We start from the raw sequence: 18,923 nt of genomic DNA on the forward strand, positions 1-18,923 counted from the left end.
AAGGAAGTTTCCTTTAAAATTATTCATAAATATTATCCTGCCAACCACTATATGAAGAAGTTTAAGGAAAACAACTCAAATTGTTCCTTTTGTAATGACCACCCAGAWACAGTGTTGCATCTTTTTTGGCATTGTATACATGTAAGAAAAATGTGTCAAGACATCAGTAGATTTATAATTGAACACATTTATGAAGATTTTACACTATTGTGGAGAGATGTACTGCTTGGATTCTTTACATACGATAAAAATAAGCTGAAACATTATGTAATTAATTTCATTARTCTTTTGGCCAAATTTCATATACACAAATGTAAATTTACTAACAAAAAAACTAATTTTCTTACCCTACAAAAAGAAATTGAACTGTATTTTAAGACTGTTAAATACTCTACTAACAAAAAAGCTGTTAGAATTGTAAGTGTATGTATGTCCCTTAAAAACTTAGTCAATAGGGGGGCGCTATTTTCACTTTGGAAAAAATCGTGCCCAATTTAAACGGCCTCGTACTCTTTTCTAGATCATACAATATGCATATTATTATTACTATTGGATAGAAAACACTCAAGTTTCTAAAACTGTTTGAATTATATCTGTGAGTAAAACAGAACTCATTTTGCAGCAAACTTCCAGACAGGAAGTGAAAAATCTGAAAACGAGGCTCTGTTTCAGGGCCTGCCTATTCAATTGCCTTATATTTATCGATATGCATGCACTTCATACGCCTTCCACTAGATGTCAACAGGCAGTGGAAGGTGGAATGGGGTGTCTAGCTTGATCTGAGGTCGAACAAGAGCTTTTGGAATGGCAGGTCAGGAATTTCCTTTCTCTACCTAGGCGTGCGAAGCACCTCCATATTGTCTTCTGATAAGCGTTCGGTATACACTGCTAATATCTCCGGCTCTGATTTTATTTGATACATGTGATAATAACATCGTAAAGTATGTTTTTTCAACCGAGTTTTATCAGATTATTCAACGTTTATTGGGACTTTTGGAGTTTTCCGTTCTTTGTGTCGAGAGAAGATGGGAACATCATCAACATTGGCTAGCATTGTGGCGCGAATTCGACAGGAGAAAAGGACATTCTAAAACCAAACAACGATTTATTCTGGACCAAGGACTCCTTGTACAAGATTCTGATGGAAGCTCAGCAAAAGTAAGAACAATTTATGATGTTATTTCGTATTTCTGTGGAAAATGTTATTTCTATTCTCCGCCGTTTTGGCGGGCGCTGTCTSGCAATAACGCAAGCMGTTTYTTATGGTAAAGTTATTTTTTTTAATCTAACACGGCGGTTGCATTAAGAACCAGTGTATCTTTCATTTGCTGTACAACATGTATTTTTTAGTAAAGTTTATGATGAGTTCTTTGGTCAGATTAGGTGAGTGTCCKAAATAGCTCCTGACATTCTGGGGAAATGTTGCTACATTTTCACAATGTATAACCACGGTTTGCAGCTCTAAATATGCACATTTTCGAACAAAACATAAGTGTATTGTATAACCTGATGTTATAAGACTGTCATCTGATGAAGTTGTTCAAGGTTAGTGATTAATTTTATATCTTTTGCTGGTTTTTGCGAATGCTATCTATGCGGTGAATAAATGCGTTTGTGTGTTTGGCTATTGTGGTAAGCTAATATAATGTTATATTGTGTTTTCAATGTGAAAAATCTGAAATATTGGCTGGATTCACAAGATGTTTATCTTTCATTTGCTGTACACCATGTATTTTTCATAAATGTTTTATGATGAGTATTTAGGTATTTCACGTTGCTCTCTGTAATTATTCTGGCTGCTTTGGTGATATTTTTGATGGTAGCTGCAATGTAAAACTATGATTTATACCTCAAATATGCACATTTTTGAACAAAACATACATTTATTGTATAACATGTTATAAGACTGTCATCTGATGAAGTTGTTTCTTGGTTAGTGACTAATTATATCTCTATTTGGTCGGTTTTGTGATAGCTACCTATGCGGTAGAAACATGGTGAAAATATGCGGTTGAGTCTTTGGCTATTGTGGTTAGCTAATAGAAATACATATTGTTTTCGCTGTAAAACATTTWAAAAAATCGGAAATGATGGCTGGATTCACAAGATGTTTATCTTTCATTTGCTGTATTGGACTTGTGATTTCATGAAAATTATATTATATGATATCCCTGTCCCGTTAGGCTAGGCTATGCTAGTCAGCTTTTTTGATGAGGAGGATCCCGGATCCGGGAGAGAGAAGTGGTATTAAGGTCCTTGTGTAATTGTAATGTGATATTGTACCCCCTAGCTCGATTGTCCATTATATATAATCTATATATACTTGTGTTCCCTTATGTACTTTCTGTATTGATTTGTTGTTAATTAATCACACTTAAAAAAGTTTTTTTTTAAATACAATTGTTCTATCTGTGCTTAAAACATGGCGCAGGTTATGAAAAGGTGTGCGTCCCTTTTTCTCAGAAGAACGTCATTGACACTGGAGATTAAAACGTTATGCCCTTATCACAAAAGGGTAATGTACTTCACTACCTATAATTCACAGGTCTAATTTACCCGAAATGTACTGTAAATGTAGTATGAACGCTAAACCTAGCTAGCAAAAGTAGCTAGGGCACAGTTGTAGCTAAAGTTCTCCAGTGCTAGCTAACTATAGTACTGTTGACTAACACCATTCCGTACACATTTGCGCAACCGCAGCATTCAAACGAGGCTGCAGTGAAAACTAATGGAACTGTGTTGGCTTCAAAATCCTGAGGTGTGGACTACGTTTCTATTCAAGCGTTGATTTATTTACATGGTAATGGCCGGATAGTATTGGAGAAAAGTTGAAACCGGACTCCTCTGTTTRACGTTAAATTGTGACGTGCCATGACGTAACGTACGGCACACATATTGCAACTCGTTCTGTGTCGTACAGCCTCTCTCCACCAGGTGCAGCGCTTCTCTCGCAGATTAAAAACAATAAAGGGACATGGTAAGGGGGATACCTAGTCAATTGTACAACTGAATGCGTTAATTTTTTTTGCGTCATCACTGCAAACCATCATGATTCTCAAAAGCCACTGTTTACTTCTGAAGATAACTAGCGACGCCCTAAAAACCCGATTCAACTTCGACACAAACCTTCGAATAGGTATGTACTGACACGTAAATAAAACTATTTTTAAAGAGATAAAATAATATTTTAGAGGTGATAAATTGGACAGATCGGGGGGGGGGAAGCCGTTTCCCCACACGGCATATCTCCCCCGTTCCCTATCACGCAGTAGGTTTCGCTTCCCAATCCGCCATTTTTAAAAAGACCCGACAGAGCGTTAATCATGCAGAGACGGTCAGCATGAAGGTCTCGTCAATGATTTTGCTGGAAAGGGGAGAAAATGTGCTTTAGAATGGTATTCATATTACAGTTGACCTGGAAGTATTACGTTTTTTGGGCGCTAAAATAAGGTAACTTGTACGTTACAGCGCGATGTACAAAAAGTGAGTTAGCTAACAAGAAGTTGCTTCATCTTCACTGGCTGCTATATATTTGATCCTTATGCCATACTGCTACGAATAGCTTTTGTCCCCATATGTATGCTTTTTTTTCCATGTCTTGAATGTCCCTTTCCTTATATTGTGTATTMTCTGTGCCATTCGCAGGTAGTGGACCACTATGAGAACCCAAGAAATGTGGGTTCCTAACATGTTGACCAGACCGGACACGTCGTGTGCGCGAGTGTCGCAAAATAKATTTAGAAATCCATGTTATTCACTTATTACACCCACACTGCTCYCGAGTGCCAAGGGCTAAAATAGAAGTKATTCGCTGAAAGTCCTGCCTCTCCCATCTTCTCATTGGTTTAAAGAAGCAGGTACCCACGTGCCATCTCCTCATTGGTTATACCCACYTGGGTGATTGAAAGACGAACTTTGTTGCCGTGGTAATACAATGAAAGTTTAGATGCGATCACCATATAAGCCTGGTAGGAGGAGAGATGACTAGAAACGATTCGGTTGGCCGTTTTGTGTGTGGATTAATTGTCGGAGTAGAGGTCCTTGTGCATTTCAGGTAAAATAACAACTCAATGTTTATATTCCAGGACAAATTAGCTAGCAACAGCAAGCTAGCTAAATAGGACAAATTAAAGTTAGCTAGCAAGTGCAAGCTTGCAATCAGAGTCTTTCTGGGTAAGTCTAAGAGCTTTGCACACCTGGATTGTACAATATTGGCAKATTTTTTAAGAACTTTCAAGTTGGTTGATCATTGCTGGAGAGCCATTTTCAAGCCAATTCTAAGTGAAAACTACCTATGCCACTCGGGAATATTCAATGTCATCTTGGTAAGCAACTCCAGTGTACATTTTGGCCTTGTGTTTTAGGTTGTCCTGCTGAAAGATGCATTTGACTCCCAATGTCTGTTGGAAAGGAAACTGAACCATATTTTGCCTGCGCTTAGCTCTATTCTTTTTGTCCTTGCTGATAACCATACCCATAACATGATGCAGGCACCACCATGCTTGAAATTATGAAGTGGTACTCTGTGATGTTGTATTCAGCACATAGTTAATTTCTTTGCAAACATGATGCATGTTTGGAATATTTTTTTATTTTGTACAGGCCTCCTTTTCACGCTGTCATTTAGGTTAGTGTTGTTGATCCATCCTCAGTGTTTCTCCTATCATAGCCTTTAAAGTCTCCATTGGTCTCATGGTGAAATCCCTGAGTGGTTTCCTTCCTCTCTGGCAACAGAGTTAGGAAGGACGCCTGTATCTTTGTAGTGACTGGGTGTATTTTATACACCATCCAAAGTGTAATTGAATAACTAAACCATGCTCAAAGGGATATTCCKTGTCTGTTTTATTTTATTTTGACCCATCTACCAATATGTACCCTTTAAGGCATTGGAAAAACCTCCCTGGTCTTTGTTGTTGAATCTGTGTTTGAAATTCACTGCTCAACTGAGGGACCTTACAATTCTGTGTGTGGGGTACAGAGATAAGGTAGTCATTCAAAAATCATGTTGCACACAGTGAGTCCATGCAACTTAACATTTTTACTTCTGAACCTTAGGCTTGAATACTTAGACTCAAGACATTTCAGCTTTTTATTTATTCATAAATGTTTAAAAACAATTCCACTTTGACCGTATGGGGTGACACCTCAATTTAATCCATTTGAAATACAGGCTGTAACAATGTGTAAATACTTTGTTTCTGAAGCCACTGTATATCCCAGATGTTGGCAAATTATTTTCATTAAAAGTAAATATGTGCAGGATTTTATTTTACCTGGGGTGACATTTTATTGCTCCCTCTGTTATTCATCTCCATTTAGTACTTGCAGAGGATGCTATAAAGGCAGCCTTGGCAGACTACAGGGTCAAACAGAAGGAAWACGAGGCGGCAGCAAAACTCATCCCTGTTCTTCCCAATCGCCTTGCTCTGACATCCTAACCACCTTTGAGGCCTGCATCACACAGGTGAACAGTCATGGCCAAGTTCGCCAATGTGTAATTGATTCTTTCAGTTAAAACCATATCAGAACTGCTGGAGAGTGATTACTGTTAAGTTATGGTTTAAGAATWGTTTGTTTGCCGTTATGTATGGCAATTCTCAAATGATAATCCTAAATGTTGAAATGGAATAAAACAATCCTATTTTGTATTTACAACTCCCAAGAAAGGCATTTTAAACTTAAAGACTAAATTTTTGATGTACATTACCAAAAATCTCATCATGTTTTGTTTAGTTGGCTCTAAAGACAGCATCATGGTTCCTGGGGGAAGTTACAACTAGACAATTGAGGTAGTTACATTTCAGTAATTGAACTGATAGTACCATTGCACAAAAATATAAATACTGATCTTTGTCACTCTGGGGTACACATTGTCCCTACTGTTGATCTCAAATCACAGCAAGTGTGATTCATCCATCTGTGTTGCAGTTAACATTTTAATAAGATTATTTAATACATTTTACTCTCATGATTGCTGAAATGGGGCCACCCTCTGGTTATGCACAAGGATKTTTTTCAGGATCAGCAGCACTGCTAGCATGAGAAGACCCACCAGCACACACAACACAGCCAACAGGCCTATAACTGCTGATAAGCCCTGTTGAGTGAGGGTTCTTGGAGTGGGCGCAGGTAAGGAGCTAGCCTTGTTTGTGGAACTTGTTGCCTCTACAGCGCTTGAATTACCAGGAGGGTATCGGCCTGTAGAATTGTCTAAACACCTGGGCTCCTCAATTGGTAAAGAAGTGGTGGAAGGATCCTTGGGTGGGGCTACAGATGGTGTTGAATTCAGAAACAAGCAGTCTTCATAGCTTAGATCCTGTAAAGTGTAGTGGTCAGAAAGAAGCCGAGACAGAGCAGTATCTTGGTGATGATAAGGTGCTTGAGTGGGGCTCTCTGCATTGTGAAATGTTCCCTTCAACGCTTGCTTTGATGAACCAGAGATACTTCCAAAATCTCTGGTTTTGATGGGTGAGTATAGAAAACCAGGCACAAGGGTTTTCACTGTGAAGGTACCCAGCTGTCTCTCTGGCTTGGTGGTGAAACTAAGGTGAGAGACTTTCTCATTAGGCTTTAGGACCCGTGGACAGATAGCCATAACAGATAGGGTTAGGAGCATGTGATGTGCAAGGTGTGTTGGTTCGGCACACACCAGGTCAGTGGCCATCTTCAGCCTTCCACTCAGTAGCCACTGGTACAGGTACAGGATGTCACACTCACACACCCACAGGTTGTTGGCCAGCTCCACAGAACGGAGACTTGGCAGCCTGTCAAAGGCGCTCTCTGGCACTGAGCGCAGGCAGTTGCTGTTGATCTTAAGGACCTGCAAGTTGACCAGTGCATTCAGCGAGGGGAGGTCCAGGGCAGAAATGCAGTTAGCTGACAGGTCTAAGTGGGTGAGGGAGGCTGGCAGGTTCAGAGGCAGGCTGGTTAGTTGGTTCCCTTTCAGAGTCAGAACCTGCAGCCTCCCCAGGCCCAGCAGAGCCCCTGGCTGGATGGCACGGATGCGGTTGTSCTCCAGGTCTAAGCGGGTGAGGTTGCCCAACTGGCGCAGGGCCCCGGTGGTGATGTAGGTGATGCGGTTCTTCTGCAGCTGCAGGGTCTCCAGGCTGGGGGGCAGGCCCCGGGGGAAGTGAGCCAGTTGGTTGTGGCTGAGGCTGAGCTCCTGCAAGTTAGAGAAGGGCCGGAGTAGGTGGTCCACATTACAGAGCTGGTTCCGGGCCACAGAGAGGACAGATGTGTTGAGAGGGACGGAGACCGGCAAGGACCTCAGGCCCAGGGACTCACAGAGGACCAGCAGCCCAGGGTGAGGACAGCAGCAGCCTCCTGGACAGGGGGAAGTCACAAGGCAGGCCAGTGGAGACACACAGAGAAACAGTAGGAGACCATAGAGGCACCACAGCATGGCTCACTTGGAGGAAGAGGAAGGAGAAAGGACAAGGCAACATTAGACATGGAGATAGGTAGATTGCAGCTTGTGCCTAGCTACTAATGACTAACTAATCAGGATAAAAACTACAGCAGCATGCAAGGCATTTAGTATCAGACAACTGTGTGTTTCTGATACCGAAGGCAGTTTGAGGCTGATGTCCATTTGGATGGATATAATAAGGAAGGGGAGTCACTCAGACTATTCAGAGCTGTTATTCCATTGATTGCATATGAAGCTTGGATGTTTTAAAAGATAAGACCATGCTGATATAGTGAATCCAATGTGTTCATGAAAAAACAGCCATCATTGTAAATCACAAAGTAATTGGCATACATTTTTATACACAACCTGCAACTACTACTGTACCATTCTGCCAAGGCTCTGTTTCATCCGCTTATCCCAAGAAGTTGACTATGATGCACTGTGTGACTGACTCTCCAGAAACCAGTCTGAGAATTCCAAGCAGCTGCCCATCAAAGTATAATGAACCCTTAAGGTGCTCTGTTACCTGTTTTGTATCCTCTTCATCTTCCAAATGAATTCAATGTTCCCATTCCTTTAAGGGCAGATAGACAACACTGAAGTCTCAAAATAGAAACACAGCAATAGTCTCTTTCAGGAGCAGACCTCCCTCTGGRAGCGTCTTCTCTACGGTTATCTTCCAGGTCATATGGCATCCTGTCACACTGCGAAGTACGACTAAATGAAGCCAAGCCAGTGTTATTGACAGCCCGAGACACTTTGGGTGGTCCTGTCCTGTGGCTGTGTGCCGTCTGTTCTCCAGGTGGGAAGAGTTAGAGTGCAGGGGTAGTATTATTCCAGAATTATTTAGCACATTGTTGACAAAAGAGCAGGGAATCAGATCCTGGTGCGAGGCTCCTTCAGGGCTCACCTTTCAGGCACGACAAGGCTTCACTTGCTTTTGGGCTGTTCTGCCTTCATCTTTGATGTTTGTTCTTAACGTGACTCTGAATAACTGGCCTTCTGCCATGGGATCAAACTTCGTTTTCACTTTGAAAACAAATTGGTATTTATGATATACATTCCTCCCCTTTCTGTGAAAAAGAGCAATAGGATATTTTATAATTAATCAAACAAGATGGCAATCAATACTTAATTTTTTCTGTATCGGATATTGCAATTATTTCCGCACCGTTATTTATAGGCATTTTTTAGTAAGGCATCAACAGTTTTTTAGGGTCTGGTTTTAATTGTTTCTGGCAACAAACATGCTGCATCCTCTCACAATACTTACAATGTTTGCAGGAGGGCAGCAGTTGCATGCCATTTAATCAATAGCTTACATTTTCTTTTCAGGAAATAGGCCAATCTTTACATATCCCTGATACAAAATCAGATAAGTGATTTATCTTCAAGTAACCTGACTTGATATGGGCATGTGGACAAATCAGTGTGTCTTGTTTTCAAATACACTCATGTCCAGTTTCAGAGCAAAGTACTTCATGTAGTTGGATTGACAGCTGTTGAAATATTGATCGCATCTTGTAAGGAAGCCAGGGGGCAAGACAAAGGAGCTCTCGTCATCTCAAGGCTCTGGTGCCTTTCACTGGCTTTGTGTTTGGGCATGACATTACATAGTGGTGCCAGCCTCCTGTCCCTGGCCAATCAGGTGACATTACAGCCATATTTCCCCCTGTAATGTGTGAGTGGGCAGAGTATTTCAAAGTTTGTCACAAAAATATTTATTATAGCTTATATAATATGAACCTAAAAATACAACTGTAGCCACGTCTGTCAACGCAGACAAAGTACATGCAGTAGTATGCATGTCACTATAATTGTCCTTAGGCCTGTTCTCAAATGTAGAAAAAGAAAGAGAAAAAAAGAAAAAGAAGCCTAACAAACCAGACATCTTTTCTTCAAACATAGGCTACTGAAGTTATTCTTGGGTAGAAATAGATGAAAATGAGGGGCTCCAAAGTAGTATCAAAAGTTTACACACCCTGTGGCCCAATTGGCAGCACTACCATTCAGGCATGGTCAAACTCCACATTGAAATTTGTTGTGAAAATTGTGAAATCTCTTCCTCATACTCAGACTTATGCACTTACAATTTCAATAAAAACAAATATATCAACAAAACCTCTTTATTGAAGCTGAACAAAAATTAAATAAGAAAACTACCACAATCTACAGCAGAGCTGTAAAACAATCCATAAAGGGATTCAGGAGAATCTTTGGATTTTACTTGACTTTAGAATTAAATAAGTACCAGTATTAATAAAAAGTAAGTATGCACTGATCTTAAACCACACTCAAACATGCAAATCACACACGTTTTGTTGTTTAAAAGAAATTGATTACAAAAAAGCTGCTCTACCCATATAGCATAAATCACCCACTGTGACATGTATGAAAATGCATGTAATTTCAAAATATCTAAGTCCACTCAAAAAATTCTCATCAATTGAGTAGAGTTAGTAGAGAATTATGCTTGGCTTTCTCTTCACAGATGCCAACTTTCTTTTCTCTGTGTGATCTAAATGTAACAGCATAAAATAAAGGAAACACCAACACAAGGCGTCTTAATAGAGCCACCAGAACAGCTTCAATGCACCTTGGCATAGATTCTACATGTGTCTGGAATGCGACACCATTTATCCACGAGACATTCCATAATTTGCTGTTTTGTTGATGGTGGTGGAAAACGCTGTCTCAGGCGACGCTCCAGAATCTCCCATAAGTGTAAAACTGGGTTGCGATCTGGTGACTGAGACGGCCATAGCACATGGTCTACAACGTTTTCATGCTCATCAAATCATTTAGTGACCACCTGTGGATGGGAGCATGGTCATCCTGGAAGAGACCACTCCCATCAGGATAGAACTGATTCACCATTGGTTGAAGGTGATCACTCAGAATGGCTGTGTATTTATTGCTCTTTACCTTGCCCTCTAAGGGGTTGAGTGGACCTAAACCATGCCAGGAAAATGCACCCCACACCATAACAGAGCCTTCATTTACTCAAGTGTTTCCTTTATTTTGGCATTTACCTCTACATCTCTTTAGTAAAGCTAAACTGAGCAGTACAATTTCCCAACGGTAATAACATGCAAACATCCTATAAATACTGTCTTTGTATTATGTCTTCTTTTTTTTTACTATCAACAACTGATTAACCAATCTCATTTCACAATGACCCTTTTATACATCAAGAGAAGTATAGGAAGAATCATTTATACAGTACCAGTCAAAAGTTGACACCTACTCATTCCAGGTTTTTAGTTTTTTTTACTATTTTCTACAAAGATGAATAATAGTTTAGACACCAAAACTATGAAATAACATATTAAATCATGTAGTAACCAAAAAAGTTTTAAAATCAAAATATATTTTACATTTGAGATTCTTAAAAGTAGCCACTATTTGCCATGATGACAGCTTTGCACACTCTTGGCATTCTCTCAACCAGCTTCATGAGGTAGACACCTGGAATGCATTTCAATTAAAAGGTGTGCCTTGTTAAAAGTTAATTTGTTGAATTTCATTCCTTCTTAATGTATTTGAGCCAATCAGTTGTGTTGTGACAAGGTAGGGGCGGTATACAGAAGATAGCCCTATTTGGTAAAAGACCAAGTCCATATTATGGCAAGAACAGAGAAACGACAGTCCATCATTACTTTAAGACAAAGGTCAGTCAATCCTGGAAAATTTCAAGAACGTTGAAAGTTTCTTCAAGTGCAYTTGCAAAAACCAAGCGCTATGATGAAACTGGCTCTCATGAGGACCGCCACAGGAAAGTAAGACCCAGAGTTAACTCTAATGTAAATGACTTAAATGTAAATGTAATGAACATATCCACTGCCTCAGAGTTACCATTCTCAGAAGTTGCAGCCCAAATAAATGCTTCACAGAGTTCAAGTAACAGACACATCTCAACATCAACTGTTCAGAGGAGACTGCGTGAAATCAGGCCTTCATGGTTGAATTGCTGTAAAGAAACCACTACTAAAGGACACCAATAAGAAGGAGAGACTTGCTTGGGCAAAGAAACACGAGCAATGGACATTAGATCTGTCCTTTGGTCTGATGAGTCCAAATTTGAGATGTTTGGTTCCAACCGTCGTGTCTTTGTGAGACGCAGAGTAAGTGAACGGATAATCTCCACATGTGTAGTTCCCACCGTGAAACACGGGGGAGGTGTGATGGTGCTTTGCTGGTGACACTGTCAGTGATTTATTTAGAATTCAAATATTGGTTTGCGCGTAGTGGGACTATCATTTGTTTTTAAACATGACAATGACCCAACACACAGGCTGTGTAAGGGCTATTTGACCAAGAAGGAGAGTGATGGAGTGCTGCATCAGATGACATGGCCTCCACAATCACCCGACCTCATCCCAATTGAGATGGTTTGGGATGAGAGTGAAGGAAAAGCAGCCAACAAGTGCTCAGCATGTGGGAACTCCTTCAAGACTGTTGGAAAAGTCATCCAGGTGAAACTGAAGAGAGAATGCCAAGAGTATGCAAAGCTGTCGTCAAATCATAAGGTGGCAACTTTGAAGAATCTAAAATATGTCTTTACTATAATTCTACAATGTAAAAAAMAGTAAAAATATAGAACAACCCTTGAATGAGTAGTTATGTCCAAACTTTTGACTGGTACTGTATATACATATGACATGATATGGCATATACTGTATATATATATATATATTTTGGCAGTCAGAGCTGAAATTCCTTCTGTTTTAAGGCCTTTGTATGCTAACTAGACCCATTTATATCTGTATGCTAAAGGTACCGACAGAGTCAGATTCCACAGACAAGTTTGGCACACAGCAGCTGACGTACCCAGGGAGTTCCCTCTGCACAAGAAAAGGCTTCAATCTCCTTTTTTGCTAGTTTGCATGGTTGGAGCCCCAACCTATACTTAGTGGTTGGCCTTCCGCAGGTGGCAGGTGCAGACCATGGGCTGGCTGGTGCTGGAGCTCTGCACCTCCTCAGCCTTCTGGCCTTTGTGCTTAGGCTCCACTCTGCGCGTTACCTCCTCTACCTCCCTCACTTTCTGGACCTCCTTCGGTTTGGGCTCCTTACCCACCTTTTCCCCCACCAGTGCGGTGGAAGGGGTGCGCAGATTCTTGGGGGTTCCCTGGATCTGGACCCTCCTGGCAGAATCAGGCCCGCCATAGACCCTACTCTGGACCTCACTGGAGGGTTCGACTCCACCAACTGTGTCGCCCATATATTTCCTGGGTGGATTGGCAGGGGGTTTGTAGGCCTCCATCTTGCGCTTTTGGCTCATGGTAGCGGCACAGCAGATGATGAAGATCATGACGATGAGGAGGGAGGTGACCACAATTATGATCAACATATTATCCTGGAGGAAGTCCACCACCCGGGTGAGCATAAAGTCCTTGAGGCGGATCATGGTGATGGTGATGGTGTTGGTGATGGTGCTGACCAGGGTGGGGGCTAGGGTAGTGGTGGGGGAAACATCGACGGGGGCGACATCGACGGGMGBGACATCGACGGGTGAGACATCGACGGGGGAGAGAGTGTGGTGGGGGCCATCGACGGGGATAATGAGATCCGGCTCCCCTCCGTCACCACTGCCATCCATGGAAATTCTATAGACCAGGGGCACATGCACTGCATACCCATGGCCCCAGAGCAGAACCATGCTCACACATGCCAAGTGAAGAATCAAGTGGTTACTCATCTTTCCTTCAGAATCCTGTAAAGACAAGAGCGAGACATTCAATACAACATTTCTCAAAATTGCAGATGGTTTAGAAAATGTTTTGATGTCAAATTCATGGCTATTTGGGCTGATTTCAAGAATATAGGCTTTCATTTTCTGCATTGTTATAACAGCAGCTACTGTAGGCCTACAACATGCCTCCCCACTGAGCACAAACTGGTTAAATCTTTTATATGTTGAATTTGCTAACACTACAAGCAACAACAAAAAATWGCCTGGGCAGCACCTCCTACTAGAAAGTTMATACATCTACAGCTATCCCTTCTGTCTCCCATCCAGGGCTGCAACCTGGTCTCAGAGCATTTCGTATTATTTTGTATGTAAATTTGACACTCCATTTTGTATATGTTAGGTTTTGTATTGAGTTTCACCCCCCTTTTGCCCTCAGAACAGCCTCAATTCTTCGGGGCATGGACTCTACAAGTTGTCGAAAGCGTTCCACAGGGATGCTGGCCCACATTGACTCCACTGCTTTCCACAGATGGGTGTCCTTTGGGTGGTGGTCCATTCTTGATARACAAAGGAAAGTGTTGAGCGTGAAAAACCCAGCAGCGTTGCAATTCTTGACAAATCGGTCGGCCTGGCACCTACTACCATACCATACTTCTCCAAGATGGCGTAGCAGCAAGACGTGTTTGTTTTTGTCCTGTGTTTTGTCCCGTGTAAATATTCAGCTTRGTTTTTCTGTATACATTTCAATCTCTTTTTCCATTTTCAAATTAAATATACCTTCCTGCAACCTGCCTCACCCAACGTGGTATGAATCTGCTATTTTTTTAGACRTTATAACTGGAACCTCCATCAGAAGCTAGCCTTCAGAAGCTAGCCTTCAGAAGCTAGCCTTCAGAAGCTAGCCTTCAGAAGCTAGCCTTCAGAAGCTAGCCTTCAGAAGCTAGCTTCAGAAGCTAGCCTTCAGAAGCTAGCCAGCTAATTAGCTACTTGCTATTTAGTCATTGTTAGCCACTGCTAGCAGTCTTTACCTTTAGCACAGACACCAGCCACTTTAGCCCGGATAGCCCAGATAATAACTACCAGTCTACACAGCGCGATATCAGCCCTGAGCATATCGGACTGCTTTTTTTTTTCTCCACTACATCACCGGATTCCTGCTGCAAGCTCTGGACCATTACACCGGATCATCGCAGCAAGCTAGCTGCTACCGAGTGGCTATCGTGGCTAACGCACTTGTCCAGAAGCAAGCACGAGTTAGCCTGGAGCTAGGCCCATTCCCRCAGCTWGCAAACTAAGTACACCAACTACAATACCTCTCTTGCCAATTGGCCTGGACACTTTGTCAACATGGAGCCCCGCCAATCCATCACGACTGGTCTGCTGACGTATTTCGGCCAATGTGCTCTCAACCAGCATCTGAGTTGTTGATGTCGGTGAGGACCCAGCTACTAGCCCCGGCCCGTTAACTCTCTGAGSGCCGTGTCTCCCGAGCAGCTCCCTGTTTCGTCCATTGCTGCTTATTGGACCCTATGATCACTCGGCTACACAGCTGATGCCTACGGTACTTCATTTTGTTTATCTGTCGGCCCCAGCCTCGAACTCAGGCCCTGTGTGTAGCTAACTGACCCTCTCTGCCCATTCATCYCCATTTACCCGTTGTTGTCGTCTTAGCCCTCCCAATCAACACCTGTGATTGCTTTATGCCTCCCTCCCCKKAAAAATMTGATCATATTACTCCAGTGCTAGCCTCCCTACACTGGCTTCCTGTTAAGGCAAGGGCTGATTTCAAGGTTTTACTGCTAACCTACAAAGCATTACATGGGCTTGCTCCTACCTATCTTTCCGATTTGGTCCTGCCGTACATACCTACACTACGGTCACAAGACGCAGGCCTCCTAATTGTCCCWAGAATTTCTAAGSAAACAGCTGGAGGCAGGGCTTTCTCCTATAGAGCTCKATTTTTATGGAATGGTCTGCCTACCCATGTGAGAGACGCAGACTCGGTCTCAACTTTTAAATCTTTACTGAAGACTCATCTCTTCAGTGGGTCATATGATTGAGTGTAGTCTGGCCCAGGAGTGTGAAGGTGAACGGAAAGGCTCTGGAGCAACGAACCGCCCTTGCTGTCTCTGCCTGGCCGGTTCCCCTCTCTCCAGTGAGGCATTCTTCTACCTCTAACCCTATTACAGGGGCTGAGTCACTGGCTTACTGGTGCTCTTTCATGCCTTCCCTAGGAGGGGTGCGTCACTTGAGTGGGTTGAGTCACTGACGTTGTCTTTCCTGTCTGGGTTGGCGACCCCCCCTTGGGTTGTGCGTGGTGAGATCTTTGTTGGGCTTCTCGGCCTTGTCTCAGGATGGTAAGTTGGTAGCTGAAGAGCTATCCTCTAGGGTGTGGGTGGTGTGCTTTGGAAAAGTGGGGTGGGGTTATATCACCTTCCTGTTTGGCCTGTACGGGGGTATCTTGGATGGGGCCACATGTCTCCTGACCCCTCCTGTCTCAGCCTCCAGTATTTATGCTGCATTAGTCTATGTGTCAGGGGGCTAGGGTCAGTTTGTTATTCTGTAGTACTTCTCCTGTCTTATCCGGTGTCCTGTGTGAATTTAAGTATGTTCTCTCTAATACTCTCTTTCTCTCTCTCGGAGGACCTGAGCCTAGGACCAACTCAGGACTACCTGGCATGATGACTCCTTGCTGTCCCAGTCCACCTGTTTCCAGTTTCAACTGTTCTGCTGCGGCTATTGGAACCCTGACCTGTTCACCGACGTGCTACCTGTCCTGACCTGCTGTTTTCAACTCTCTAGAGAGCAGGAGCGGGTAGAGACACTCTTAATGATGGCTATGAAAAGCCAACTGACATTTACTCCTGAGGTGCTTGACTTGCTGCACCCTCGACAACTACTGTGTATTATTATTATTTGACCATGCTGGTCATTTGATGAACGTTTGAACATCTTGGCCACGTTCTGTTAATCTCCACACCGGCACAGCCAGAAGAGGACTGGGACACTCCTCAGCCTGGTTCTCTTCTAGGTTTCTTCCTAGGTTTTGCCTTTCTATGGAGTTTTCCTAGCCACTGCTTCTACACCTGTCCATTGCTTGCTTTGGGGGTTTTACGGCTGCAGTTTCTGTACAGCAGCTGATTGATATCAGCTGATGTAAGATACGGGCATATATAAATACTTTATTTGATTTTGAAATGCTGTTATACTGTGTTTAAGAGGCGTAGCTCTCTTTGTGTTTTACTGTGGAGGCCTTAGTCCCGCTCTGCATGCCTTGGTTAGCTCCCTTGCCCCACCCCCCACACATGCAGAGACCGCACCTAACTTAACTGGCGCCTCCAGAGATYCAGTCTCTCTCATCGTCACTCAATGCCTAGGTTTACCTCCACTGTACTCGCACCCTACCATACCCATGTCTGTGCATTATGCCCTGAATCTATCTTACCACGCCCAGAAGTCTGCTCCTTTTACTCTCTGTTCCGAACGCACTAGACGACCAGTTCTTATAGCCTTTAGTCGTACCCTTATCCTACTCCTCCTCTGGTGATGTAGAGGTTAACCCAGGCCCTATGTGTCACCAGGCACTCATTTGTTGACTGCTGTAACCAGAAAAGCCTTGGGTTCATGCATGTTGACATCAGAAGCCTCCTCCCTAAGTTTGCTTAATTCACTGCTTTAGCACACTCCGCCAACCCTGATGTCCTAGCCGTGTCTGAATCCTGGCTTAGGAAAGCCACCAAAAATTCGGAKATTTCCATCCCAATTACAACATTCTCCGTTGAGATCGAACTGCTAAAGGGGACGGAGTTGCAATCTACTGTAGAGACCCCTAAACCTGCAGAGTTCTGTCCTACTATCCAGGTCTATGCCCAAACATAAAGAGCTACTACTTTTAAAAATCACTCTCTCCAGAAATAAGTCTCACTGTTGCCGCTTGTTATAGAGCCCCCTCAGCTCCCAGCTGGACACCATATGTGAATTGATTGCCCCTCATCTATCGTCAGAGTTCGCATTGTTAGGTGACCGAAACTGGGATATGCTTAACACCCCGGKCGTTTTACAATCTAAGCTAGATGCCCTCAATCTCACACAAATTATTAAGGAACCTACRAGGTACAACCCCAAATCCGTAAACATGGGCACACTCATAGATAACATCCTGACCAACTTGCCCTCCAAATACACCTCTGCTGTTTTCAACCAGGACCTCAGCGATCACTGCCTCATTGCCTGAATCCGTAATGGGTCTGCGGTCAAATGACCACCCCTCATCACTGTCAAACACTCTAAAACACCTGTAAGGATATTGACCTCATTCCGTCAGTAGAGGATGCCTGGTTATTCTTTAAAAGTGCCTTCCTCACCATCTTAAATAAGCATGCCCCTTTCAAGAAATGTAGAACTAAGAACAGATATAGCCCTTGGTTCACTCCAGACTTGACTGCCCTTGACCAGCACAAKACATCATGTGGCGCACTAGCTTTGAATAGTCCCCGCGATATTCAACTTTTCAGGCAAGTCAGGAACCAATATTAAGTCAGTTTGGAAAGCAAAGCCTAGCTTTTTCAAACAGACATTTTTATCCTGCAGTACTAATTCCAAAATGTTTTGGGACACTGTAAAGTCCATGGAGAATAAGAGCACCTCTCAGGTGCCCACTGCACGGAGGCTAGGAAACATTGTCACCACTGATAAACCCACGATAATCGAGAATTTCAATAAGCATTTCTCTACGGCTGGCCACGCTTTCCACCTGGCTACCCCAACCCCGGCCCAACGTTCTGCACCCCCCGCAGCAACTGACCCAATCCCCCCCACTTCTCCTTCACCCAAATCCAGACAGTTAATATCCTGAAAGAGTTGCAGAATCTGGATCCCTACAAATCAGCTGGGCTAGACAATCTGGACCCTCTCTTCCTAAAATTATCTGCCGCCATTGTCGCAACCCCTATTACTAGTCTGTTCAACCTCTCGTATCGTCTGAGATACCTAAAGATTGGAAAGCAGCCGCGGTCATCCCCCTCTTCAAAGGGGGAGACACTCTAGACCCAAACTGTTAGACCTATATACATCCTGCCCTGCCTTTTCTAAAGTCTTCGAAAGCCAAGTGAACAAACACATCACCGACCATTTTGAATGCAACCGTGCAATCTGGTTTCAGAGCTGGTCATGGATGCACCTCAACCACGCTCAAGGTCCTAATCAATATCATAACCGCCATCGATAAGAGACAATACTGTGCAGCCGTATTCATCGACCTGGCCAAGGCTTTTCGACTGTCAATCATCGTATTCTATTGGCAGACTAAACAGCCTTGGTTTCTCAAATGACTGCCTCGCCTTGTTCACCAACTACTTCTCAGACAGAGTTCAGTGTGTCAAATCGGGGGGCCTGTTGTCCAGACCTCTGGCAGTCTATGGGGGTTCCACAGGGTTCATTTCTCGGGCCGACTCTTTTCTCTGTATATATCAATGATGTCGCTCTTGCTGCTGGTGATTCTCTGATCCACCTCTATGCAGATGACACCATTCTCTACACATCTGACCCTTCTTTGGACACTGTTAACAAACCTCCAGACGAGCTTCAATGCCATACAACACTCCTTCCGTGGCCTCCAACTGCTCTTAAACGCTAGTGAAACTAAATGCATGCTCTTCAACTGATCGCTGCCCGCAAGGGCCCGCCCACCTAGCATCACTACTCTGGACGGTTCTGACTTAGAATATGTCGACAACTATAAATACCTAGGTGTCTGGTTAGACTGTAAACTATCCTTACAGACTCATATTAAGCATCTCCAATCCAAAATTAAATCTAGAA

General features: G+C 43.1%; 1 protein-coding gene across 1 annotated transcript in view; it reads right to left on the minus strand.

The window, feature by feature from the left end:
• Positions 1-9,523: 9,523 nt before the first annotated feature.
• tmem119a (transmembrane protein 119a) overlaps positions 9,524-18,923 on the minus strand; it is a 21,664-nt gene continuing 12,264 nt past the window's right edge. Inside the window, exon 2 of the mRNA XM_023978409.2 lies at positions 9,524-13,124. Coding sequence (XP_023834177.1) covers positions 12,321-13,109 — 789 coding nt within the window. The 5' untranslated portion in view covers positions 13,110-13,124 and the 3' untranslated portion in view covers positions 9,524-12,320. The remainder of the gene's footprint in view (positions 13,125-18,923) is intronic.

The sequence above is a fragment of the Salvelinus sp. IW2-2015 genome, linkage group LG33, assembly GCF_002910315.2.
Source record: "Salvelinus sp. IW2-2015 linkage group LG33, ASM291031v2, whole genome shotgun sequence".
Taxonomy (NCBI): Eukaryota; Metazoa; Chordata; class Actinopteri; order Salmoniformes; family Salmonidae; genus Salvelinus; species Salvelinus sp. IW2-2015.